This window comes from Gossypium hirsutum, chromosome D09 (assembly GCF_007990345.1).
Source record: "Gossypium hirsutum isolate 1008001.06 chromosome D09, Gossypium_hirsutum_v2.1, whole genome shotgun sequence".
NCBI classification, from domain to species: domain Eukaryota; kingdom Viridiplantae; phylum Streptophyta; class Magnoliopsida; order Malvales; family Malvaceae; genus Gossypium; species Gossypium hirsutum.
The window spans coordinates 48,319,553-48,344,649 of NC_053445.1; the positions used below are offsets into that span (position 1 = coordinate 48,319,553).

At 34.7% G+C, this 25,097-nt stretch overlaps 4 protein-coding genes across 4 annotated transcripts; 1 reads left to right on the plus strand and 3 right to left on the minus strand.

The window, feature by feature from the left end:
- Positions 1-1,754: 1,754 nt before the first annotated feature.
- On the plus strand, positions 1,755-5,351 carry LOC107890737 (pre-mRNA cleavage factor Im 25 kDa subunit 2). The gene is made up of 7 exons (XM_016815264.2): positions 1,755-2,029; positions 2,638-2,683; positions 3,829-3,922; positions 4,054-4,127; positions 4,265-4,351; positions 4,426-4,536; positions 4,930-5,351. The coding sequence occupies exons 1-7, from the start codon at positions 1,911-1,913 to the stop codon at positions 4,999-5,001; spliced, it is 603 nt and encodes a 200-aa protein (XP_016670753.1). The 5' UTR covers positions 1,755-1,910; the 3' UTR covers positions 5,002-5,351.
- Positions 5,352-7,251: 1,900 nt separating this feature from the next.
- On the minus strand, positions 7,252-9,021 carry LOC107890738 (remorin). The gene is made up of 5 exons (XM_016815265.2): positions 8,432-9,021; positions 8,276-8,326; positions 8,113-8,200; positions 7,845-7,926; positions 7,252-7,682 (listed from the first exon to the last, which is right to left on the minus strand). Exons 1-5 carry the CDS (start codon positions 8,577-8,579, stop codon positions 7,488-7,490), a joined length of 564 nt encoding a protein of 187 aa, XP_016670754.1. The 5' UTR covers positions 8,580-9,021; the 3' UTR covers positions 7,252-7,487.
- An 11,020-nt stretch (positions 9,022-20,041) lies between these two features.
- Positions 20,042-22,336, minus strand: LOC121220780 (probable ascorbate-specific transmembrane electron transporter 1). Its single transcript, XM_041100242.1, has 5 exons — positions 22,264-22,336; positions 21,375-21,396; positions 20,613-20,814; positions 20,434-20,488; positions 20,042-20,379 (listed from the first exon to the last, which is right to left on the minus strand). Exons 1-5 carry the CDS (start codon positions 22,334-22,336, stop codon positions 20,042-20,044), a joined length of 690 nt encoding a protein of 229 aa, XP_040956176.1.
- Positions 22,337-23,708: 1,372 nt separating this feature from the next.
- Positions 23,709-24,421, minus strand: LOC107892840 (late embryogenesis abundant protein At1g64065). The gene has a single exon (XM_016817879.2). The coding sequence runs from the start codon at positions 24,401-24,403 to the stop codon at positions 23,792-23,794; it is 612 nt and encodes a 203-aa protein (XP_016673368.2). The 5' UTR covers positions 24,404-24,421; the 3' UTR covers positions 23,709-23,791.
- Positions 24,422-25,097: the final 676 nt, after the last annotated feature.

The window sequence follows — 25,097 nt, forward strand, 5'->3', positions numbered from 1 at the left end:
TATGAGTGTTATATGATTGATTCTTAGTATGCGTAACAAAGGTTGGGAAATATTCGTATTTAATTCGTAAAGTTCGATAATACTCTGTAACCCTATTCCGATAACGGATAAGAGCTAAGGGTGTTACAGGCTAATGATCTTTAGTATGTTATATGATAAGTATATGTTTCGTATAAAGCTACGACTTATGAATTATGAAAATTGAAATGTAATTGTTGAAAGTAAATGTATGATCATTAATGATATATGTCTATGTAAACTTGGTAGAAAGGATATGATACAGTTGGCATGCCAACAGAGTCATATGTACATTTCTGTATGGGTTTCGGTAGTGATATGAAGACTATTTATCTCATTGGATGGTTTAACATTTGTTGCGGATTATTGGATATGAATTGTCTCTAAGGAGACCTTGGTGTGGTGGAGGGATGTATTTGTGTGTTTATGTGTGTGTGTCTTTGATGCCTTTGAGCCTAGCACTTACGCGTTTTAGTGTGGTGTAGTTATTTCTCTTTTGAGCTATCTTGGTGTAGTGTAGTTCACTTATGTATCCACATTCATTTTTTACTACGGTTGCATTAGACGAAACGTTAAATTAAATATGATTTTGAGTAATTAAAAATGAACCTGATATAACATGTTATGAATCACTCTAGATATAATTGGCATGGTATGGATGAGGAACTCATTGGAAGGAATTGGGAGTTATATAATCATATAAGAAATGACATGGTTTTGGTTGTAATTATGATATTTGACACTTGAATATGTGTATATATATGCTTTACCTTGCATTGTAATGCTATATGCCTTGTTTAGCTAAATTTGTGCTTAGTTCACTTGGCATTTTGAACTGAGCATTAAATGCTTACTTGCCATTGCTTTTTTACGTGTAGATCTTCAGCTATTGGAATTCTCAAAGCCTACTTGGTATATATACCACATATCTATAAGATGATAAGAGTATGCTTATTTTTTTTATATAATGTCGTGACATGTACATAGGGTGTCTTTTATAAGTAATGGTTAAACTCATGCAAATAAGTGTTAAGATTGATCTTGTTATGATGAAGTTAGAAAATGCCTAGTTATTTGTTATATATTGTTGATCAAATCCTTTTTGTTATCATAAGTTTTATTATTCTCTTGTGCATAGGTTTATTTGATATGGTATGAAGTTGATATGTGGCAAAAAGTTGGATTTGAATAAATGATGTTTTTAGAAATATTAAATATTGGCTGTCTTGCTAGATTTTGAAATGAAAGTGTAGTTATTTTGGTAAAGAACGTGGTGTTTCATATCTTAGACCCGACAATCGGGTTGGGAGTGTGGTGTTACAGTTTTTGTTAATAACATTCTGACTAGATTGCATTGGCGGGAATTGGGAAGGATTTTCATAACCTATGGAAAGGGAAAGGTTGTGGATGTTTTCATCACACAAAAGAGAAACAAAAGCAACAAGAGATATGGTTTTGTTTGCTTCTTTTATATTGATAATGTTGAAAGGGCTACATATCAATAATAATTGTATGAACGATTCTTCTTTGTTGATTGGTTGAAATCAATACCACATTAACAAATTTAACCCAAAATTTTTTTTTAACTGTGCCAACAATAGGACCAAATTTTAAAATCTAAAAGATAGAAAGATTAAATTACTAGAAATAAAAGTATAAAGATTAAATTCTAAATTTGCAAAGAATATAGTGACTTATGGTGGATTTTAACCAAAATATAAATACGACAATAGCCTATTTGTCTCTGCTTTTGCCTCGCTCCGTATTTCCTCCTTTTTTCTGTACCAAATATAATTATTAAGAAACCGTTTTAGTTTTACCGCCGGAAAGAGAAAGGTTTCGATAATTTTATAGAGAGTTACGATTTAGGAAAATCCTGGGAGAGGAGAAAGATGGTATCGTCACCGGTCGTGAACACGTATCCACTGTCCAGCTACACCTTCGGCACCAAAGAGCCGAAGATGGAGAAGGACACGTCCGTTGCCGATCGCCTTGCTCGCATGAAAGTCAAGTAGTTTTTTTACCACTTTCTCCTTTTCTATTTTCGTTTTTCAATTACATTTGCTGGATTTTTCAGAAACCCTAGATAAACCCCCCAATGATCCTTTCCGTTTCCCTGATTGCTAAGCTAATGTTCTATTTTTTTTTAATGATGTTTTATTTTTATGTTTTAATTTGCGATTAAGACTCGTTTGTGTTTGATCTATCATATTTAATCAAAAGGAGATTCGTTTGGAACGGAGGAATTTATGAATCAAAAACGAAATTACTGATAAAAATTAAATTTGAACTGAGGTTTGGGAAAGTTGTCTACTTTTCTTTTTCCCTGTTTGTGGGAAGGGTTTCTCTCTCTCTCTCTCTCGCTTAAAGGAAAATGGTGCCTCATTTTAAAAAAAAAACCGCTTCCTATAAAGAAAGTGGAAAAAGAATGCACCTTCATATCGCTCATTTCCAAAATCCCTAAGCAAAATCCAATAAAGCAAATTCAGGCTCTAAAGTAAAAGTTCCCATTGAAGGAATAGTTATGGTTGGACAAGTTTACTGTGAAGACTGGCATGTTGAAACTTTAGTTTATACAAGCTCAAGTTTGTAATTGCTTCTTTGGATTGTGAATTGCAGTTATATGAAAGAGGGCATGAGAACAAGTGTTGAAGCGATTTTACTGGTATGTTAATGTGCTTCTGGTTTGCCATAATGTCATAACATGCTCTGTCATAACATGCTCTGTTAGAATTTACTTTGTAATGTTTATGATTCATTATCTTTTGTGAAAATTTATGGTAATATTTTTCACTCCTTGATTTCTCCAAATGGTAGTCATGCAGTCATGTTTTATTGCTTTTATTTTGAATTATTAATATGATTATCCTCTGTTGCCTGTTTTATGTAGATTTGACTAGTTATATTCATTGCACTGAAACTTTTGAAACACTATGCTCTTTGTTGTATTTAACTTTGTCATAACAATAGTTATCTTTATTGTGGGATGATAAATGCATTTTATTGGGGATCGGGTGCTTCATCATTTTAATGAAGAGGAAAAATTATAATACACCGTAATTGTGAGATAGTAACACTAACATTATGGCCTTTAGAGATTTGGAACTACTGTATTTGGAGATGTAAGCTTTTTAAAGTTGACATGTTCAATATTTGGTTAAATGATTCCATTCAGAAAGAAAAAGATGATTCAAGAGTGTTATAAAGTCTCTGATTCTTACATTTCAAGGCCATTATTTTATTCGTCAGTAAGGTTGTATATTAGTCATTTAGCGAAGGAGGAAAAGGTTTGTAATTGTATATCAGCTTTTCGTTTTTATCAATTCTGCTGCTCTGATATTTCAGTTGGTTCATGCTTAAGCATCTGCTGTCAGTATATTAGGGCAGTTGTTCATTTTTTGTCATAGAATGGGAGGTTTTTGCATCTCAGAGGTCTATATCTCAGAGGTCTATAGCTTGTACAAGTGTATATATATGATCACAATAGTCAACCTGGCAGAAATTTACAACTATGTCTTGCATATGTAAAGAGGAGATTATGCGTCAAGAAAAGAGGAATGACATCCTAATACATAATGGATTCCTTTCTAGAGGCACAAAACTTTTGTATGTTTTAAATTGACTATGGTAATATCTATAAAAGAATTAGCATTCCTTTTTGCCATTATGAGTTTGTGTTGTACTTTTGCTACATCCTTCTTTACCTGTAACTTACCAATACTATTATCATTCTGTGGCTTAATAATTAGGGTTCTAAGATGACCATTTTAATGTTTGTTCTTTGATTGCTTATTCTATTTTCTCATGCAGGTCCAAGAACATAATCATCCTCACATTCTTCTTCTGCAAATTGGGAACACATTCTGCAAACTTCCTGGTGGACGCCTGAAGCCTGGAGAAAATGGTATCATCTTATACCATCCTTTTACTTCTGCTACATTCTGTCACCTTCTCTCCATACATCTTTTCAGCTGTGCTATTTTGGAAACTATATGTTGGTTGTAACACTTATGATCTTCTTTCTTTTGGCTTCAGAGATCGAGGGTCTGAAGAGGAAGCTGACCAGCAAGCTTGGAGCTAATTCACCTGCTCTTGTGCCAGATTGGCAGGTATAGATTTGTAGTATTTATCTCACTAGGGTGAGGAGGGCAGGTTTCCCTCTCTGTGTCCTTTGAACTTTGCAATGATGTAATTTGGAAACAATTTCTTTTAATGCCAAACTCTGTTCCTTGTTACATTGTTGTAGATTGGTGAGTCTGTGGCCATCTGGTGGAGGCCCAATTTTGAGACAATGATGTATCCATATTGCCCTCCCCACATTACAAAACCCAAGGTATTAGCAGCTTCATGTTACTGCTTATGAACTATGCTATCTTTTCTCAACTTCCTCTGTCATTAATATTGCAGGAGTGCAAGAAGCTTTTCCTCGTCCACTTGTCTGAGAAAGAGTATTTTGCAGTACCGAAGAATCTGAAACTTCTTGCTGTACCATTGTTTGAGCTCTACGATAATGTGCAGGTTAGGAGTATACCTACTTCCCAATCCATTTTTCAATTTGATTTATAATTTGAGTTTTGCACCTCTCTTCTGTTTCTTATTTGAGTTATAGAAGATTTTAAAAGCTTGGGAAAGCGTAAATGGAGAATGAACTGTGTGTTTGTGGCAAATTACTGTTATCAAATCATATGTTTCTTATCTTAAGTTATGTCTGCTATATAACGTTATTACCACAAAGTCTTTTTTTAGGTCTCTTTTTCCTTTCCTCTGTATTTCTACTGTTTTAATGAAATGGTAAATAGTAAGTTTGCTGCTTAGATATGCCATACTGTTTCTTTTTTCTTTAAAGGATAAAATGATTGCTTTATTGCTCTTCTGGTTCTTTGTAACAAACCACATTTAAATGTTGAACAGAGATATGGGCCAGTCATATCAACCATTCCTCAGCAGCTTTCTAGATTCCAGTTCAACATGATCAGTATATGACTTTGGCACGGGATGCCAAGATTGTGAATCTTTCTGCTCGCTTTCTGACAGCTACATCATGAGAGTATCGCTTTGGTTCCAAGAGCTGTTGCCTGTACGCAACGGTATATAATGAGAGACTTGTGTTATTTACGTTTCCTAATTTGATTGACCGAAAATTTGATGTATGGCAAACTCTAGTACTTTAATTTGGTTACGAACCATTTGGCATTACTAGTCACAGCCTATCATGTCTGGGTCCGTAAACACACTAGTCTCCCTACTTGGATGGTTTAAATTAACGGTTTTATACGCTATCAGAACGGTTAAGATGCCATTGTTTTGAGGTTTAATGTCATGTATCTTGGTCATGGATGTGTGAATGTTTTCATACAGAACTGCTTTGCTTTGCTTCCATTGTAATTAGTTATGTATGCCCTGCAAGCATGATGCTAAATGTGAGCAGAACTTTCATTTTAGGTTTTTCAAAACGCTCTAATCCAAACTTTAAAAGAAAAATATTAATTGGACAATGTGATTGAAATTGTACCCGATTGAGATATAAACCACCTTGCTAATATTGTTTTTTTTTTTAAAGTTTCACTAATAAATAGATCATTTACAACTCTGGCCAATTACAATATAGAATTCAATCAACATAACGCATGGTGAATGGAGAACTGGACAAAAGCTGGATCAATCAACATAATGTATAGTGAATAAAGAACAGGACATAAACTAGATTACTTTGAAGAGAATTTAACAAAATTCACATGTTGCAATTAAATTTAAATTTGGGCCATCGAGGTCTAAAACTTCAGCCTTTATTAATAATGCCAAGGTCTCTTAGCTATTAATTCTTGATTTTGAACAAAAGCTGGCTTATTAATTTACATTTATTAGGCTTTTCCCTGGTTTGCTCTAACCATTATTCGACATGTATTTGCTAAGAAATCCCTCAGAAAAACACCTGCCCTGCCTGTTTTAATAGCGTCTCTCTCTTTTTTTTAATCACTTTTCAAGGCAGTAGTAGTTTACAATATTTCATCTTTCCCATCAAATGCTAACGTATTGGGGTTTCCGAGAGGCCTTAACCCAGTAGAGTCTCGAAGGATCTCAGAACTATAGTTGTCTCAATCTTTATATATGTATATATATACAAGAGGGTTTCCGACTTCTAAACGTATTGGATCTCATAGCACTAGTGTTTCGACTGATATAAAATAACAATCTGAGCTGCCAACACAGAACCAAATTCTGTTTAGCTAGAACATGGATTCAGGTGAGTTGCAGTAATTTGTGTCTTAAATGTATGTTTAGTGTTGTATAACTTGTATGATCTTGGTCTTGTGTTTTTACAGATTGGGCAGGGTTATCCAGGGACCTGGTTGATTTGATATTAGCAAAACTGATTTCGGTGTCTGATTATTTGCGATTTGGAGCGGTATGCAAAACGTGGCACAGTGTTGCAATGGACAGAATCAACAACTTCTGCCTCCACAACTTTCAATGCTCCTTCTCCCTACCCATGTCTTCCAATGCTTCTTGTCCTTAGAGATGTCCAAGGTATTTGGAATCATTCGCTCTTCATTTTATTCAATCCGCTGGACAACGTATCTGTTTGCATTACTTTTACTCTTGTAATACCTCCATTCTCGTTTAGTCATTAGGGCTAGGCTCCAATGATTGATCATTGCATCATTACAACGTTGCAGTATTTGAATTTAGCCTAAGAAAAAAGCTTGTATTTTCTGCTAACCCAGAATCAAGCCCTGATGATTACATGGTAATGGCTATATTTGGTGACTCTGGTAGATTAACGTTTTTTAGACCAATTATAGGCATTACCCGAAGACTTTGAAGATGTGTTTTATGCAGTTGATTGGAGAGGGAATGTCTATTCTTTTAACCTCACTGATGACCCATCTATCCAATGTTATTGCCCCTTACAGTATCAGATTCGACAGACAAACATTATGTTGTAGAGTCAACTGCAGAGAACTATTGATGGTTTTAAGGATAATGGAGCAGCATGAAGGATTATGGGTGTCAAGCTCTGGAAACTAAACAACTGTTGCACGGGATAGGAATGGATGGAGATGAAAATCATAGGAGATTGTGCTTTTCAATTATCATTAAATTAGTCAATAAAACCTTCATTTGAAGATTGCATGAACCTAATCGATTGCAGCATTCATGTCACAAACTAGGAGTTGCCTTAGAGATAGAGCAACTAAGCTAAAACCATACTGAAAAGCTGGATTGTAAATATTAAAACATAAATAATGTACTTCAATCTATAATCTACATGAGTCGAACATTATTACATCAAACTTGTTACTTACAAATCAATAAGTAATTTGTTCCAAATGGTATAATACTATATCTATATACACACACAGAATAATGAACAATGGCCAATGCTTCACTACATAAAACCAAACCAAAGACATCCTAAAAGCAAATATACAAAAGATCCCATTTCCTAAACCAGAGGAATTTGACCCTCAAAAACAACCAAGGACCTTGTTCGGAGTAGTTCCGGTGGCACGGTACTTGGCAGCTATCTCCTCAGCCTTGAGAAGATCTTCCCCACGCTTGGCTTCAACCATAGCTTTCTTCTCTTCTGCTTCCTTGTGGATTAAGGCTATTTTGTTTTTCATTTTCTCCACATACTCAGCTTTCTGCTTCTCTAGTTTTTCCTGCATAACATTTAAGAGTATTAGCTTTCTTCTCTTCTGCTTCCTTGTGGATTAAGGCTGAACAGTAATATAATCCAGGGTTGGCGGAGGTATTTCAGAGGATTTAAGCACCAAGTGTTGTTTGGGTTGGGGTTAAGGAAAGATTAGGAATGGAATTAGTACCTCAATCTTTTTCAGCTCAGCTTCCAGAGCAGCTTTCTTGCTGTTTTCCCATGCCTCGATAGAGGAAAGTTTTTTATGAGCTCTGCCCAACATTTTCAATAAACTCAAGAGTTTGAGTAACATAAAAGCCAGAAAATCTAAACCAAAAGCAGTTAAAAAGTATAATTTTGTTGGCACTTGGCATATTATGTTATGCAAAAATTCATACCATCAAGTTTCCTCAATGAATTCAAAGAAAAAAAAAAACAAAGTGAAGAACAGTTCATACTTGTTTTCAGCTTTGCTTCTTTCACTCTCTTCCCAAGCTTTGATCAGTGAAATTCGCTTCTCTGTCGCAACTCTAGCAAGCACAGCATCTGGATCATAGTAATTACATTTAAACCTTCATAATGAATCAAGTATTAATAAACCTTAAGATATGGAGAAATTACCTCGGTCCACAGTACTCTCCGTGCTCTTTTCCTCAGTCGGTTCCACCGCCTCTGCCACAAACACCAAAATTAAATCTAAACGGAAAAAGATAACAACAATAGTAATCCTATCCTAATATTAAACTAAACAAGGAAAAAAACAAAAAAGGTATATACTTTGGAGTGCGGCGGACTCAGCAGGTTTTTCTTCAGAGGTAGGAGGTGGGATTACCGATTTTTCCTCCGCAACGTCTTTGGGGGCTTCGGGAGGTGGTTGCTCCGAGGGGGTTACGGTTTCAACCTTCTTGGGTTCTTCCTCTGCCATGCGTTATTTGTTGACAAGAATCCTCAACTGATGGACAACAAAGCGAGGTGAAAGAGAAGACAAGAAAGATTAAAAGAGAAGGGAAAGGATGTTGTATTTGCTGGTTTGATTGACAGAGCCGATCTGCAACGGTAGGTACAAGTGGTTTATAGTGCGTTGGCTGAGAGTGACTCAGTCGGGCAAAAGCTTTGAGTGAGAACTTGATATTCAACCTGCCTAACCTTTTCTAAACACCCAAGTTATCATCACCAAATACAATTAAAAAACGAAAATCTTTTTGATTTCTGTGGTATTGTCTGTTTATTTGAATGAATGATTGATTGGAAGGTTAAATTTTTTTGACAATCCTTTCGCTGTTGGGTTTATATTTCAAAGATGGGTGGGGTTAAAAGCTCGTGACTTGAGCCGTAAGTTTTGAATTAGTGCAGAATGAACCAACATCATGCCAATGGGAGTGCAAATTCTCATCCTGATTTAAGGTGCAGTGGGAAGTGTCATAATCAATCGATTTGAGCTAAAATAATTGAATTCAAAGGAGATTAGGCTCAATCCTGCAATCATCATTTGCTAATACTCTATTATTTTTATGGAGCAAAGCATGGATGAGAGATCTCTCTCTTTCTCTCTTGTTTGAAATACGTTAGGATTAGGTAAAACTCTATATTCCTTGGATTTGATGGTTTGAAGAATGGTTTTGCTATAAATGACGAAGCCTTAACATTTACTAATATATGATTTAGGTCTAAGAACCCCCACCCAGTGATGCCAACATTAGGTTTATTTCCATGTCCTTTGATTTCCCTTGCTGTCTTAATGTGCACTTACGGTGATTTATTTTAGAGGAATCGCTTCTACATTCATGACCTTTTCTCTATTAAGTATTTCATATTTATATATTCTTTTCCATTTTCGCTTTTACTGTCACCATCAATTTTTTTAACAAAAAATTAAATTTAACCATTAAGAATCAAATTCATTTTTCTTAATAAAAACACAAACTAAAACATTAAATTTTTTAACATGTGTATTTCATACTTTTTCATCTTAAAAAAAAAGTATAGTTTTATAATTTTTCTGAATATTTTTATAAAATTTAAATTATTTATTTGTATGGTATTTAAAGTACATGTAGATTGACATATCAATATTATTAAAAAAATTAATATCTTAGCTGGTATTTCCATTTAAAAAACAATCAGATTGATAAAATATATAAATATTAAAAGTTAAATTTATCTTAAGGAAAAGTAATAATAACATAAACGCAGAGATTGAAATTTTTTTAATTAGAATTAATAACTAATTATCTAGTTGGCTCACATTTAATTTTTGCATTGTGGTAGGTAAGCCTAGCAGTGGCCCATAGAGGTATTAATTAAAATGGGTTATATTTTGAAGAAAAAATAAATTATATTTTTGGTGAAAAAGTGAATATAAAAATAGTGTTAATAAAGGTAAACTAAAAATTTAAACTACCACCCATTGCTGCTTGTTATTTTCTTCTCCTAAGTTAAAACAGAAATATAAAAATCAATATTCAAAATTAAGGTTTGTTATATGATTAAGACGAACTTTTGGCGAGAATCTTAACCCGCAATGCATAAATCGTTTCTAAAATGCACGCCAATCCCTCAACCAATCATCCCCCAAGGAGACATCTTCCACAAAATGACATAAGAATGAGATATATTTTCTAATTATTTGGTTGGAGAGAGTCTAATCTTCCAAGAGGGAATATCCGAGAATAAAATGATTCAGAAAATCTAAATTTTTATATGGCTTTTTGGTTTTTATAGAAATGGAAAATGATATAAAATATCTTGATTTAAAATTCTTATCCTGTCCAAAAAAATTTATTAGCTTCTGATTTATATTTTTATAACGAATAGTTGTGCTAATCATATGATAAATCTTGCCCACTAAATGTTGGTGGGCGTTCTATTGTTGCCTGCTCCTAAAAGTTGAAAGGTGTTTACTTTTGGTAATATTAAAAATAGTAGTGATGGGAGATTAGTTAAGATAAAAAATTATATTACTCCACAACCATGCCTATCCAAAACGGGCCTAACTTCATTTTTTCAGGTGAGTATGAGTAGTCATGAGACTGTGTGAATTTAGCTTATAATATTCTATCATTTTGTACTAAAAAAAAGTCAATACACGGACTAGATTGTGTTCACATGAAAGTTGATACCATCAGATGATTTAGTCTAAAATTGAAAAAATATTTTTATTTGACTATAAATTACGTATTAAAACTTATTCGTTGCTAAGTTTAAGAAATTTTATTATCTCTCGAGCACAATAAAACTTTTATTATTATTAGATTATAATATATCTACAAGTGAAAAATAAAATTATGTAATAAATATATTTATATAAAAAAAATAAATGAGGCCACATTGAATAATTTATGGCCATGTGAAATTGATAGACTTTTGAAATCACTTTATCCCAACGAGAGGTTTCTCTCGTCAAGTTGTCTAAAACTGAATGTTGTCATCCAAATATCATCAACTGTCGAATGAAGTTTCTATCCAAAATTGAAATGTCCTATCATAATATTCCTCCATTTCTTGCTTACATTAAGAAACCTGCAATGATTCACACCAAAGGGTCTAAGGAGTAAGAGAGTAGTTCTTAGGGTGAGAATTCGCACAAGGGCTTTGTTATTAATTCTAAAGCTATGAACTGTCGTCAGTTGAAAACCGTTAGAGTCCTAGGCCATGGCAGCTCCTCCAATTACGTTGTTCTATTTGTTGATGACGCATAATGAGAGAAGCCATTGTGTTGTAGTGGAAGGGATCACTTGAGTTGAAGGTAATATTCTTTTATTTTGAATAGGTGTAGTACTCCTTGAGAATGAGCTAAGGATTGGTTAAGTCATCGCAGAGATAATTTTGATTGTCACCATAGGTGATGGGTTGGAGTTCTTAAAAATAAGATTATTTTTTGTTTCCCAAATGGTCCAAAGGGTGCTTTCCATTGCGGTGTAAATTTTCCTTGAGGATTCTGCTGATATATCATTTACTTGTAGCCAATTATGAATCCATCAAGAGATGGGAATGCCATTAAAGGAGTTCGTTTGGATGGCCAAGGGGGATCCAAACCAAACCACTCTTGCAAAGGGGCAAAAGTGAAAGAGATGATCCATAGTTTCCCTGTCAGCTTTGCCAAGAGAGCAAGTGGGATCATTAGTCGAGAATCTTTTGTTCAGAATGTTTTTTGTAGGAAGGTTCTTCGTGCAATTTTTTCACACGAAAATGATGATCTTAAAAGGGGATTTTTTTTTAAACGCCAGAGATTTTTCCATGCAGATTGATGTTCACTTTCAGGAGTAGCACCGTAGTGTTCCTTGTAAATTTGAGAATAATGGCTTTTGACTAAAAAGAGGCCTTTGAAGTCGTTTTTCCAAACGATTTTATCTTGCCCACCTTGGATAGTGATTAGATCAACAACTTTATTAGAGTCGGGAAGTTGTAAAGCTTTAGATTGATCGACATTGAATTTGCAGGGGTTAATAAAGCAGTTTGCCTGTGGGTCAGATCGTTGGTGCGCAACTATGTTAATCAGCGGTTTGAATGGGTCTGCTAAGATCCAACTATTTTGACCACTCCATAGTTGAATATATTTACCCTTGTTACAAATGTCCTTACTGGTGAGAATGCTTTTCCACACCTAGGAATCAGATGGTTTAGGTTTCACTAGTTCAAAAGGGTATTTGCTACAATATTTTGCGGTGAGGACTCTGGTTAGAAGGCAATGTTTGTCAGTAAGGATACACCAAGCGACTTTTGCTAAGAGTGCTTCATTGAAGAGATTCCTTTTACAAATTCCCAAGCCTCAATGAGAAATGGGAGCACATAGAGTGTCCTAATTACAAGTATGAAGTTTTCTCTCTCCCGTGTCATGGCCCCACCACAAGGACCTAATTCTTTTGTCCATATCATCACAAATAGAAAGGGGAGATTTAAACACGGAGTGAGGGTAAAGAGGGATAGAGGATAGAATGGATTTGATTAAAGTCATTCTTCCACCGAATGAGAGGAATTTAGATTTCCAAAAGGCAAGTTTCGAGTTGAGTTTTTCAAGTAGGTTGCCAAAGAATTCCCTTTTCTTGAGGATTTTCCCCATTTTTAGACCCAAATCTTTTCTTGGACTACCCACTTTTTTAGCATTCAGAATGTCGCTGAACCATTTTCTTGCATGGACTTTTGTGGTGGGGCTGAGAAAAAGTTTTGACTTCTCAAAGTTGATTTGTAATCTAGAAAGAGAGCAAAAATTTATAAGAAAAGATTTTAGCTTTTTACATGAATGCACACTGACATCGAAGAAAATGCAACAATCATCAACAAAAAGGAGATGATTTATGGGAGGAGCATTTCTAGAGATTTCGATACCTCTGATATATCCATCATTTTCAGCTTCTTTGAGGAGATGATAAAGGACATTCATACACATGACAAACAAATAAGGAGAAAAGGGGTCACCTTGTCGCTGACCTCTATTGGGTGAGAAACTTTTGGAAGGTGAGCCAGAAACTAGCACTTGATAAGACACAGTGGAAATACATTATCCTAGTATATTAATCCAGTGCTAATTGAAACCAACTGCTTCCAAAACCGTGAGGAGGAAATCCCAACTAATTTTGTCAAAAGCTTTACTCATATCGATTTCGAAAGCAGCAAGGGAGGCTCTACCCTTAGTTTTCCTTTTGATAGTGTGGAGAAATTCAGAAGCCAAGATAATATTATTACTGATGATTCGCCCAGGAACGAAAGCATTTTGGTAAGGTGAGAAGAGCGATGGAAACGCCTCTTTGAGTCGGTTAACAACAACTTTTGAAATGATCTTGTAAGCCACATTATAGAGTCTGATTGGGCAGTAACCAGAGGGTTGGAATTGAGAAAATACCTTTCGGGATGCGAGTTATATAAGGGTTTTGTTGAGTTCCCTTAGCAGATGGCCAGAGTTGAGAAAAAAAAAAGGATGGAAGGTTGTGATATCTTCACCAATTATATTCCAATACCTTTGATTAAAAAAAAAAACCATCTTGCCATTAATGCTAGTGGCTTTAAGGGCTCCAATTTGAAAAATAACTTTTTTTACCTTAAAAGCAACGAAGGGTTTAAAGAATGAGGTTAAGTCATTCTGAAAGAGATAGAGCATTTTCAAGTCATTGAGAAAAGAGACGGTTGAGTCTCTATTGAAACGGGTAAAGCCCTACAGAGGTTAACACAGAAGTTTATGAAAACATGCTTGATAGCTAGAGGGTTATCAACCTAGCATTTAGAAATGGGATTATATTGGCAGCTCTTCTCTTTTTGGTGGTGAGATGGAAAATTTTAGTTAAAAACTATAGTTATCCCAACTAAATTAAATTCTTTTTTTTATTTGATTTATAATTAATTTTAATTTTTTTATGATGTAAAAATAAATATTTTATATTTAAAATAGTAAAAAAAACTTAAATTATTTTGTATAAAAATATTTTTCAAAAAAATATTTACTTGAATTAATATTGTTTTTTAAGAAATATTTATGAACAAGATTTTAAAACTTTACCAAATAATTTCATACGCTATAATTTGTCAAAATAAGTGTAAAATTTCAAAGACAAAAATTAATATGAAAAAATCGAAAACTAAATTGAACCAAACTTCAACAGTTTGAAAACTATAAAAAAATCCGATCAAATTGTACACCCCTAAGTAGAATGTTAAAAAGTGTCAAGTTCAAATCTAATTATGTGCGTGTAATTTTCTATTTTTTATATAAATATATAAAATGATAAAAATACTCTCAAAATGATATAATTTACTTTGTAAAGTAATTATATTTTAGTCATTACCCAATTAAGTTGGTATAAGATATTGTGACCAAGGTAGTCAGAACTGTACAAGTGACCATGTTGTTTTTGTCCTGGTACCAATACACATAGGTACCAATGTATTTTAATGTACCATCTTAGGTTAATCGATGCTATTAAATATTTTACACGTGAATGTATCTATAGGTTAACTTTTAGTTTATTAATAAATTTTATACTATATATACATGAAAATATATTTCAATTACATCTATTTAAATATGTTTATGTGCAGATATGTGTTATAAAATTATTAATTAGGTTAAATAGCTTAATTTAATAATTATATTTTAATTTTAAATATAATTATTAAAAAATAAAAAGATTAAGAAAATAAATAAATAAAATATTAATTTTTTTTGTACAATTGGTACATGTTGGTATATATCGATACAAGTCAATATTGATCAAAATGGACTGAAACACGTCAAATGGTTGAAATGTACCAAAATCTTGACCGGAACAGAATATGAACTACTTGATACTGATTGAGGATTGAAACGGTACATATCCACCGATATGACCAATATCAATACAATATCATTTATCATATTCGTATCACTAACTTAATTAAGAGTAAGATTTTTTTTTTGATGCGATAACCAATTAAGATAAAAATGATAGCATCTGTCCAATAAAGTGGCAGAGTACAATATTATGTCTAGAAATACATATTAATAAATATATCCTGTGAAATTATAAGAAGAAAACTCTGAAGAGAAACATCTTATTCAAAAGACTTGCTTAATACATGCAGGTTGCACGTATTTATACATGCATGAGAGCTGAAGCTGACAGACGTTACAGCAACCTTTCTAACTGCTATCATCTTTAACTGCTAACAGACTAACTGCTAACAGACTTACAACGGTACAACGGTTTTGACTATATTACAACTGCTTTGACTATATTAACTCTAACATTCCCTTAACATTTCTTTGGACTTTTGATCACTAATTTCACTTACTGACAGCACTTGAAGAGCACGTCGAAAAGAGACAAACAATTTAGGAGGTATTGGTTTAGTGAGACCATCAGCAATCTGTTGAGCAGATGGAACAAAATTCACTTGCAACATTCCAGCATGAACTTTTTCTCGAACAAAATGATGATCTATTTCCACATGCTTCATCCTAGCATGATGTGTGGGATTTTCAGTAATTGAAACTGCAGAAGAATTATCACACCATACAATTGGCAGCTTAGTCAAAGAAATCCGGACTTCATCCAGTAGTTGTTTGATCCATAGTAACTCAGATACGCAATTGGCAAGGCTACGGTATTCTGCTTCAGCAGATGACCTGGATACCACAGGCTGTTTCTTTGAGCACCAGGTAATTGGATTTGATCCTAAGTACACCACATACCCCGACGTAGACCGTCGATCTTCAATTGAGGAGGCCCAGTCAGCATCTGAATAACACACCAGTTCCAACGATCCTGCTTCAAAATACAAACCATGATCCATAGTGCCAGCCAAGTACCGTAAGACCCGTTTTACAGCTTTCCAATGAGTGACAGTAGAAGAGCTCATGTACTGACTCAGTTTGTTCACACAAAATGATAAATCTGGTCTAGTAATGCAGACATATTGAAGCATGCCCACTGTACTACGATACAAATGCACATCTGTAAAGGGAGAGCTTCCATCTAAAACCGCCAACTTAGGAGTGACGACCATGGGCGTTGGTGTAGAGGCTGCACCAAGCATGCCAGTCTTGAGTAGCAGTTCAGTAATGTACTTCTTCTGACTGAGTAACATTCCTTGGGACGTATGTTGAACATCAATTCCCAAAAAATAACTAAGATTTCCCATATCCTTAAGGGCAAACTTATCATGTAAACGACAAATCATTGCATCTATATCTTGACTACTGCTACCAGTGATCACGATGTCATCTACATACACCATTAGTAGCATGTAAGTCTCAGTAGACACCCGAATGAACAAAGATGAATCTGCTTTTGATGCATGGAAGCCAAGCTCAGTGACAAGGTACTGTTTGAGCGTTTGAAACCATGCTCGAGGAGCTTGACGCAAGCCATAAAGTGCCTTATTTAACTTACACACAAGTGACTGACCAGAGGCATTCAGAACTTCAAAACCAGGTGGTTGCTCCATATATATTTCCTCAGTAAGCTCGCCATTGAGAAAAGCATTGTTGATATCAACTTGACGCACAACCCACCCCTGCATAACTGCTAATGCAAGAATGGTCCGAATGGTAGAAGCTCGAACAACAGGACTAAAGGTATCATGAAAATCAAACCCTGCATGCTGAGAAAAACCTTTTGCAACTAATCTTACTTTGTACCTGTCAATAGAACCATCAGCCTTCTTTTTAATTTTAAACAACCACTTACACCCGATTGCCCGTCTATTCTCAGGAAGGGAGCAGAGAGTCCATGTATTATTACGACTCAAGGCTTGTAACTCACTGTGTACTGCCGTTTGCCAGCATTCAAACTTCATTGCAGCATGTATGTCAGAAGGAACATCACTTGAAGAAGTAGACACCTCGCTCAGATAAGCTTTTGGTTACTCCTTGTGATCATGGAATGAGTATTTGTTGGGACAGAATGAGTGGTTTGTATTGGAATAGGTGGTGAGGCTGAAGGTGATATGGATGGAGTGGACGGTAATTGGACTAACGTGGAAGAAGAAGGTTGTGTTGGTATATGTGATAAAGCCGTAGGTAATATGGGTGAGGTGGATGGTGAGTGAGCTAATGTTGAATAAGTGGGCTGTGAAATAGGCATTGTAGTTGTTGGAGTAGATGAGACAGGTGTTGAAGAAATATTAGTAGAAATGATATTAGGTGAGGTGTTATGATGAGCTACAGGACTAGGCTTTATGACAAACAATTTTGAATTTATTTGTGAAGTGTTAGATATGGACGGCTTGACTATTGAGGTATGAGTTTTATAGGGAAAAATAGCTTCATTAAATGTGACATGACGGCTAATGTAAATTTTGCCTGTAGGGTCTCTACATTTGTAACCTTTGTGCAAGGGAGAATAGCCAAGAAAAACACAGGGAGTGGATCGAAATTGTAATTTTGTTTTGTTGAAAGGTCTCAGATTAGGAAAGCATAGACAACCAAACGTTCGAAGGAAAGAATAATTTGGCTTTGTTTTAAAAAGTTTTTCATATGGGGATATATCACCTAAGGGTTGAGAGGGTAATCTATTAATCAAGAATATTGTACTGCAAAATGCTTCATTCCAGAATAACAAGGGCATAGTGGCATGAGCTAGCATAGACAGACCGATTTCAACTACCTGGCGATGTTTCCGTTCGACAAGCCCATTTTGAGCTGATGTGTATGGACATGTGAGCCTCTGTAGAATCCCATGTTGACTCAAATAGTTCTTCAAAGCCTGAAACTCCCCTCCCCCATCATTTTGTAGAACTTTGAGCTTAGTACCAAGCATCCTCTCGGCTTGAAGGTGAAACTGTGGAAATACAGTAGCAATATCAGACTTATTCTTCAAAAAATAGAGCCATGTGTAGCGTGAATAAGCATCAGTGAATGCAACATAGTAGCAAAAACCGTTGGATACAACAGGAGCGGGTCCCCAGACATCAGCCACTACTAATTGCAAAGGTGAGGAATACTCAGTGCATGACTTTGAAAATGGAAGCTTGGTTCTTTACCCAAGTGACAGGCAACACAGTCAACAAATTTATTACTGTCTATAAACTGTATATTACACTGAAGAAGAGCTTTTGTAAGTGTTACTTTACATGGATGGCCTAATCTAGCATGCCAAACACTAATAGGAAGCTTTGTGCTTGTTGTAAGACATTGAGCAGCATGAGACAGAGTTGTAGGTGCAGGAGACTTGTTGAGTTGAAGCTTATATAACCCATGATGCACCAACCCTCGAAGAAGTACTTCTCTGGTCCTTAAATCACGCACCCGGCACTGAGTAGGCAAGAACTCAAACATTACCTGATTATCTTTAGCAAACTTTGACACAGATAATAGATTTTTAGTAATTCCAGGAACAAGCAGTAAAGATCGCATGTACAATGGTCGAGATCTCGTGATTAATGAGGACAGCCCAGTAGATAAAACAGGTAATGCAGAACCATTACCAACAAAAACCTTACCTGGTCCGTTACATGACCCACCGTCACCAACCAAAGTAGCTGAATTGGTGAGGTGGTGTGTTGCACCAGAGTCTGGATACCATGCATTGTCAGCTACTGTTTCAGGAGTTGCAACATAAGCTTGAGGTGGTGTGACACCAGCAGATGGCATACTGACTTGTTGGGGCATACTAACCTGTTGTGGAGAGCTACCAACAAACGGGTTAGGCCAGACAGATGAAGGAGAAGGAAAACACCAACCTGGAGAACCCCACGGAGGACTTTGCTGAGGATAAGAAAACCAAGGTGTAGACGGACTCCAAGGTGCGGATGAACTAGAACCAGTCATGCACATATTTGCTTGTGGAGGGGGTCTATAGTTGCTACTCTTGTATGATGAGTCAAAACGATGGTAGCAGCGGTCAACAAGATGACCAGCCTTCCCATAAAGCTGACATTGAATTCTTGAGCTAGACGAACGCCCTCGCCCACGTCCTCGAACTGAAGATGATGGCTGATAAGCAGGTAGTGAACCAGGATCATCAGAAGACTCATTCAACACCACGTTTGCCGAGCTGGATACTTCAGTACTTACGACCTGCTGACGAGCCTCAGTATCAAGAAGCATAGAGGTTACTCCTTGTACCGTGTAGGGAATCTGACTCGCCGTAATAATTGTGATAATCGATTCATAATCTGGAGGTAGGCCATTAAGGATTGCAGTAATGTGTTCATGCTCTCCAATGATTTCTCCACAACTAGCAAGATTGTCACAACAACCCTTAACCTTCATCAAGAACTCCTTCATGCCAAGGTCACCTTTGCGTTGAGAGTGTAACGCTCGACGATATGCCATCAGTTTAGAGGTTGTTTTACTACCAAACAAAGCAACAACCGCATTCCAAATCTTGGCGCTAGTATCCATGCCAATGAGATGAGGAAGCACCGTCTGACTAATAGAAGAGAGTAACCACGAAGCAAGGGCACTATCCTGCTGTTCAAACAATGCAAAATCTAGATTTTCATACGAACCACCATTATCATCGACAAGTAACGAGGGTGGCGGAGTTTCTTGAGAATCCAAGAAGCGCTGTAATTTATGCGCTTTCACAGCCAAGAGAACTTGCTGGCGCCAGAGTAGATACGTATTATCATCAAGAAGAACACTAATACGCTTTGTTGAAAAGAAACGACTGTCAAGAACTCCATCAGAAGCACTGGATGTCATCTTGCCCAATACAGAACTGCACAGCGAAAGAGAAAAAAGAAAAAAAACCAGGAAATACTTACATCTGATACCATGTGAAATTATAAGAAGAAAACTCTGAAGAGAAACATCTTATTCAAAAGACTTGCTTAATACATGCAGGTTACACGTATTTATACATGCATGAGAGCTGAAGCTGACAGACGTTACAGCAACCTTTCTAACTGCTATCATCTTTAACTGCTAATAGACTAACTGCTAACAGACTTACAACGGTACAACGGTTTTGACTATATTACAACTGCTTTGACTATATTAACTCTAACATATCCAATATTCATCAAATACAAAGATATATTATAGATATAACATAAAATTATATAGCTGAAGTCGTCATCTTGAGGAGCCTTGGAGAAAACAATAAATATAACTAAGGCTCCATATAAAATTGTGACGATAGCAGTGAAGTTAACAAGGTAGGCTTCGGCACCATATTTAGCAAGGCCAGAGCTCTCAAGGAACGTAAGCTTTTCCAGGAACCCAATGGCGGCGTTGGCGACAGCCAAGATGTATACAAAAAGCCCCACCACGACGTGCCAAGGAAGCGATTCTCTTCTTAATCCGGCCGCTCCTCAGGATAGAAGAATACCACAAAACCATATATCTACTGTCAAAAAATGACGGTAAGCATGCTTAAGGACACTAGGTTTAAAAGGATCAATCACTTTAAATTTCAACTATAAAGATTGCTGCTGGTAAATATGAAGCGTGGGGAACTTGGTTAAGCAAGTTAGTATTGATTACCATCCCCTGTTTTATGTCTGACAAAATGGAGATAATTAAAGAAAGTTGATATAATACCTGAATGCCATAGAGGACAATGATTCCAATCCCAAGCCAAGAATGCAAGCTGTAGAGATTAGCTATTGAACTCTCATTATGATACTTGAATGCCGCATAGATCCCAATAATACCCAGAATCAATGCAATGACATCATGAAGCACAAGATGTACTACTTTCTTGACTTCTTCCACAGAGGCAATGACTTGTAGCTCATAATGGCTGCATTTCTCAAATTTTAATGTTCTTCACATCATTCTATCTCACAGAAAACAAAATTGGGAAACAAGCTATCTGAATTATGGAATATAGATTGCCCCGTGTATGTATACCCCAATTGTCTCACCCCTAATTTTATTTAGGTTAAAATAGCCCATAAGTCTATAATTTTTAAAAAAATTTGGATTTAATCCATGTACTTTTTTAAATTTCAAAATTTAGATCTAATTATTGATACTGTGATTTTTTTTGTTAAATTTATTGGTGTGACATTTTAAAATAAAAAAAAATACTCGGTGGTTATGTGACTAAAAAATACTATTGTAATGAATCTAAAATTAATAAAATAATTTTAATAGTTGAACCTCAATTTTAAAATCTGAAAAAGTAAAAAAGATCAAATTCTTAGAAATAAAAGTAAAAGAAATAAATTTCTAATTTACGAAGAGTCCAAAAATTTAGACATATTTTAACCTTTTATTTAATAATTTGAAAGGAAAATGGGATGGGTTTCAAGATTTTCTTTTTCCTATCGCTAAATATAGGTGTGTTGGATTACATACCTCCCAAGACAATGAAGCCGATCTGCACAAAGATTAAATAGTTAGTGAATTTAACCACATAACCCTCCGAATTAGTACGTTTTTTCCTAAAACCAAACGCATCTAGATGTCGAATATGCTACAGCATTCGACATATTTAATTTTGTAAAAGAAAAAAAAAACATATCTAAATGTTGATTTTGCTGGAGCATTTGACATGAAACCTTTGTTATCAGAATTTGGGGTGTGTTTTTATTTTTATTTATATATTTGAAGGATGCTAATATTCATGTTTAAATCTGTGTTAGATATATATATTACAAAAAAAAAAAGCAAAAACAATTGAAAAGTCCCATGAAACATTGTTAGGAAGCCGGTTTTAAATCTTCAGACAAAGAGAGGAAATTTGGAATGCCAATCAATTCCAACACATTTTCAATTGAAACGTTCAAGTTGAAAACTTTTTTCCGGTTATTTTTGGGTTAATTTTTAAAATTTAAATTGTATAAATATATATTTAAAATCTACTCTCATACAAAAATATAGTAATATAATAAATTTTTCAATAAAAAACTAAAATTGATTTTTTTTTTGCCATAAAAAACCAGAGTCAGCCCAATAATTTTATTTTTCATTGATAACCATATATAAATGCAAATATGAATTTTAACCAAAAAATACAAACATTAAATATGAAACTTTAAACTATAAATACCATTTAATTCAAAATACTAAATCTCACAATAATTATTATATTTTGGTGATAATTGTAAATGTGTCAAAGTCTTCATTAAATAATTTTTTGATTATTTAAAAAATAATCTGAAGAAGTCGCCCTATAAACAATATCCATTTTGGGGAGGCACGTCGCAAGTGATGTTTCTTAATGTTGGTGAAAAACGCGGGTGACATTCATGAGAAATAGATGTTGAATTCCCAGAGTGCTTGGCATTTGCACATTGCACCCCCACAAAACCTTCCATCTTCTCTTGTTTGGTGGTGGTTAAACTTTGTTACCACTTTTGAAAAAATATATATAATGAAATGAATGGAGCTCTACTATTGAGCCATGTCTTTTTACTAATATTTCTGTATTATATTATATATTTAATTACAAGAAATAGGCTCGAAAAATTAAATTAATGCAATTTAATCTTTATCTCAAGTCTAGATATTTTCATATATATCAATAGCAGCCCATGAATTTCATGAAATATTAGAAATTTTCATGATAATTCCTAAATCATGATTTCATCCAAAATCTTTTAATAAAATACCTTTAAATATCCATCAACATCTCAATTTCATCATCTAATAACTAAAATAATATAAACTTATCAATGGTATCTTCCAAAACTTTCAACAAAATCAAAAACTAATGAAATGGTTAGTTGGAACTAATTGTAAAAGTCCCAAAACATAAGAATTTTAAGGAAAAAGCAAGAATTAAACTTACATGAAGCAAATATTGAAAAACCAGCTTAAAACCTATTCAGTGGCTGTTTTAGAACTGCAAAATGATGATGAAAATGTTTGGCATTTCAATTTCCCTTTTATTTCACTTAAATTTGGCAAAATTTACAATTTTGCCCTTATTTCACATCAATTTCTTGATTTTTTTATGCTTATGCCGCCTCAGCCATCCCATGTGGGTCCAATTCCCTTTTAGTCCTCCTTTATTTACTATTTAGACTATTTAATCACTATTTATTTAATTAGTAAGTTTTGCACTTTTTAATTTAGTCCTTTTTAATTAATTAACTACCAAAACGTTAAAATTTTCTAACGAAAATTTAATACTACCTTAATGACACTCTGTAAATATTTATAAAAAATATTTACGGCTCGGTTTATAGGATCGAGACCTCGATACCTCTTTTCTAAATCACTTAACCTAATAAAGCCTTATAAAACACAAATTACTAATTCAAAAATATTTTAAAAATCACATTTGGCTCGTAAATATTAAATAATAAAAAATTACGAGCTTATTTTTCGGATTTGGTGGTCTCGAACCACAATTTCCGACGTCACTAAAAATGGGACTATTACGCTGAATGTTAAGAGTATAGAGTCTGTTAGCGTCTATTACTAATATGTTACCCAGACTGGTTAGCAGCAGTTAGGCATATACAAGTAGAAGATATACTAACTAAGCAATATTTCAGTATTTTCAGTTTCCTCATTTGTTCTTTGTTATTCACAATAAAACAATTACTAACAGTCAAGGACGCAAGCTATGACACTAATCAACATTATAGACATCCACATATACTAAAACAATCTTATAAATATAAGTATTCAATAAATCCACAAATGGATACAGATAAAAGAAAAAAAGTAAAGAATAACAAGTTTATTTATATAGTATGATATATAAATAAGCCAAAACGCTGTAAAAGTACTGTAGTTAACTAAAGATATTGCAAAGCTCGACTTCAACGGCAGTTGATATCTTGGACAGCTCTGGTCACCAAGTTGACTAGCATGGCGCAGTTCATTTCTGCAGATTTCTTTTTCTTGATCAATTTCATCAACTGCACTTTCCCACTCAATTTGGAATGGCCTGTCAGTGCCATAAACCCTGCTTTAATCTCACTTTCCAAGCTTGAATTATTGGGTATATTGTTTGAGTTCAACTCCACGGTCACATTCATGTTCTTGGTGGATCTTGCCTTGCTTCTTCCTTTTGCAACAAATGCCTCCCCAACTCCAACTCCCCCGTAATCGAACCAAATGGTGGTGTTGTCGAATTTGAAGTGGCCGAAGTTTGAGTTCTTGACGGAAACTTGGGCGCTGAGTTTCATGTTGAAGGAAACAGGGCTAGGGGCTGCCGTGAGATCCTCGACGGTGACAGAGGTGAGCCTGAACTTGGGGTTTCTGATACGCATCACTGTAAGTGAAAAAACCAAGATGACAATTGTCTGGAAAATGGCGAAAGCTGCTGCGTATACCACCAATTTCATGCGTTTCTTTCGCTTCAGCTCCTCGGATGCCTCTGCAGCTGACTCCGTTCCTGTCTTTCTCTGTTCGTAGCTTTGCCCCGCCATTGCTGTATTCTCAAAAGAAAAGCTTCAATAATGGAATTTTAAAGGAGAGGTAGTGTGGGTGTGTATATATATGCAATAGCCAAGTTCCCAGTGGCGTCCATATTCAGGGCTTATAACAATTAATTCCAATATAATATTCAAGTAGAATATCCAGTTGTTAGTGTAACATTGAATCAAACAGGTGGAAAAGTTAGAAACCAGAATCCCGACCATCAAACCCTTCACTGTCTTCAGTTGCTGTAAAAAGGAAATAGAGTAGCATCTCTTGTCAAACAGCAATTGCTTCTATTTTGTCACACCAAATATTCTAGATTATAGATTTACATAAAATTTCAAAACTTAAATTCTAAACTCACTACAGTTCGTTTGGTGTATTTTTGTTAAAAACTTATATTTCAACATTCTTAACCATAATCTATAGTTAAGTTTTGTAGCAATTGTTTTGCCGTTTGTGATAACCTATAAGTGACGTGAATTTTTTCCCATATTTCAGCGTAATCTTTTTTTTTTTTTAATTTATAAATATAAACACGATTACCAATTACCTTTAAAATTCCGTACATAATTTTCAACGCTTCCAAAATTAATTCTCTTTAATTCCCAATTTTCAATTATCATACACTTTCTCATTCAGCAGTCCGTCTAAAATAGCCATTCGATATATAACGTTGTTGGCCTTTTCATTTTTAGGGCT

What these genes read in the sequence shown, in the direction of transcription:
- LOC107890738 (XM_016815265.2), bottom strand. Translation starts at nt 8,579, where the DNA reads ATGGCAGAGGAAGAACCCAAGAAGGTTGAAACCGTAACCCCCTCGGAG. An exon ending in TGAGTCCGCCGCACTCCAAA is followed by an intron (nt 8,327 to 8,431) that starts GTATATACCTTT and finishes TGTTTGTGGCAG; the next exon opens with AGGCGGTGGAACCGACTGAG. An exon ending in CTGAGCTGAAAAAGATTGAG is followed by an intron (nt 7,683 to 7,844) that starts GTACTAATTCCA and finishes AATGTTATGCAG; the next exon opens with GAAAAACTAGAGAAGCAGAA.
- LOC107892840 (XM_016817879.2), bottom strand. Translation starts at nt 24,403, where the DNA reads ATGGCGGGGCAAAGCTACGAACAGAGAAAGACAGGAACGGAGTCAGCT.
- LOC121220780 (XM_041100242.1), bottom strand. Translation starts at nt 22,336, where the DNA reads ATGGAAGGTTTTGTGGGGGTGCAATGTGCAAATGCCAAGCACTCTGGG. An exon ending in CGGCTTCATTGTCTTGGGAG is followed by an intron (nt 20,815 to 21,374) that starts GTATGTAATCCA and finishes TGAGAAATGCAG; the next exon opens with CCATTATGAGCTACAAGTCA. An exon ending in TTGTCCTCTATGGCATTCAG is followed by an intron (nt 20,489 to 20,612) that starts GTATTATATCAA and finishes CAATCTTTATAG; the next exon opens with TTGAAATTTAAAGTGATTGA.
- LOC107890737 (XM_016815264.2), top strand. Translation starts at nt 1,911, where the DNA reads ATGGTATCGTCACCGGTCGTGAACACGTATCCACTGTCCAGCTACACC. An exon ending in CCTGAAGCCTGGAGAAAATG is followed by an intron (nt 3,923 to 4,053) that starts GTATCATCTTAT and finishes TTTTGGCTTCAG; the next exon opens with AGATCGAGGGTCTGAAGAGG. An exon ending in CCCACATTACAAAACCCAAG is followed by an intron (nt 4,352 to 4,425) that starts GTATTAGCAGCT and finishes TTAATATTGCAG; the next exon opens with GAGTGCAAGAAGCTTTTCCT.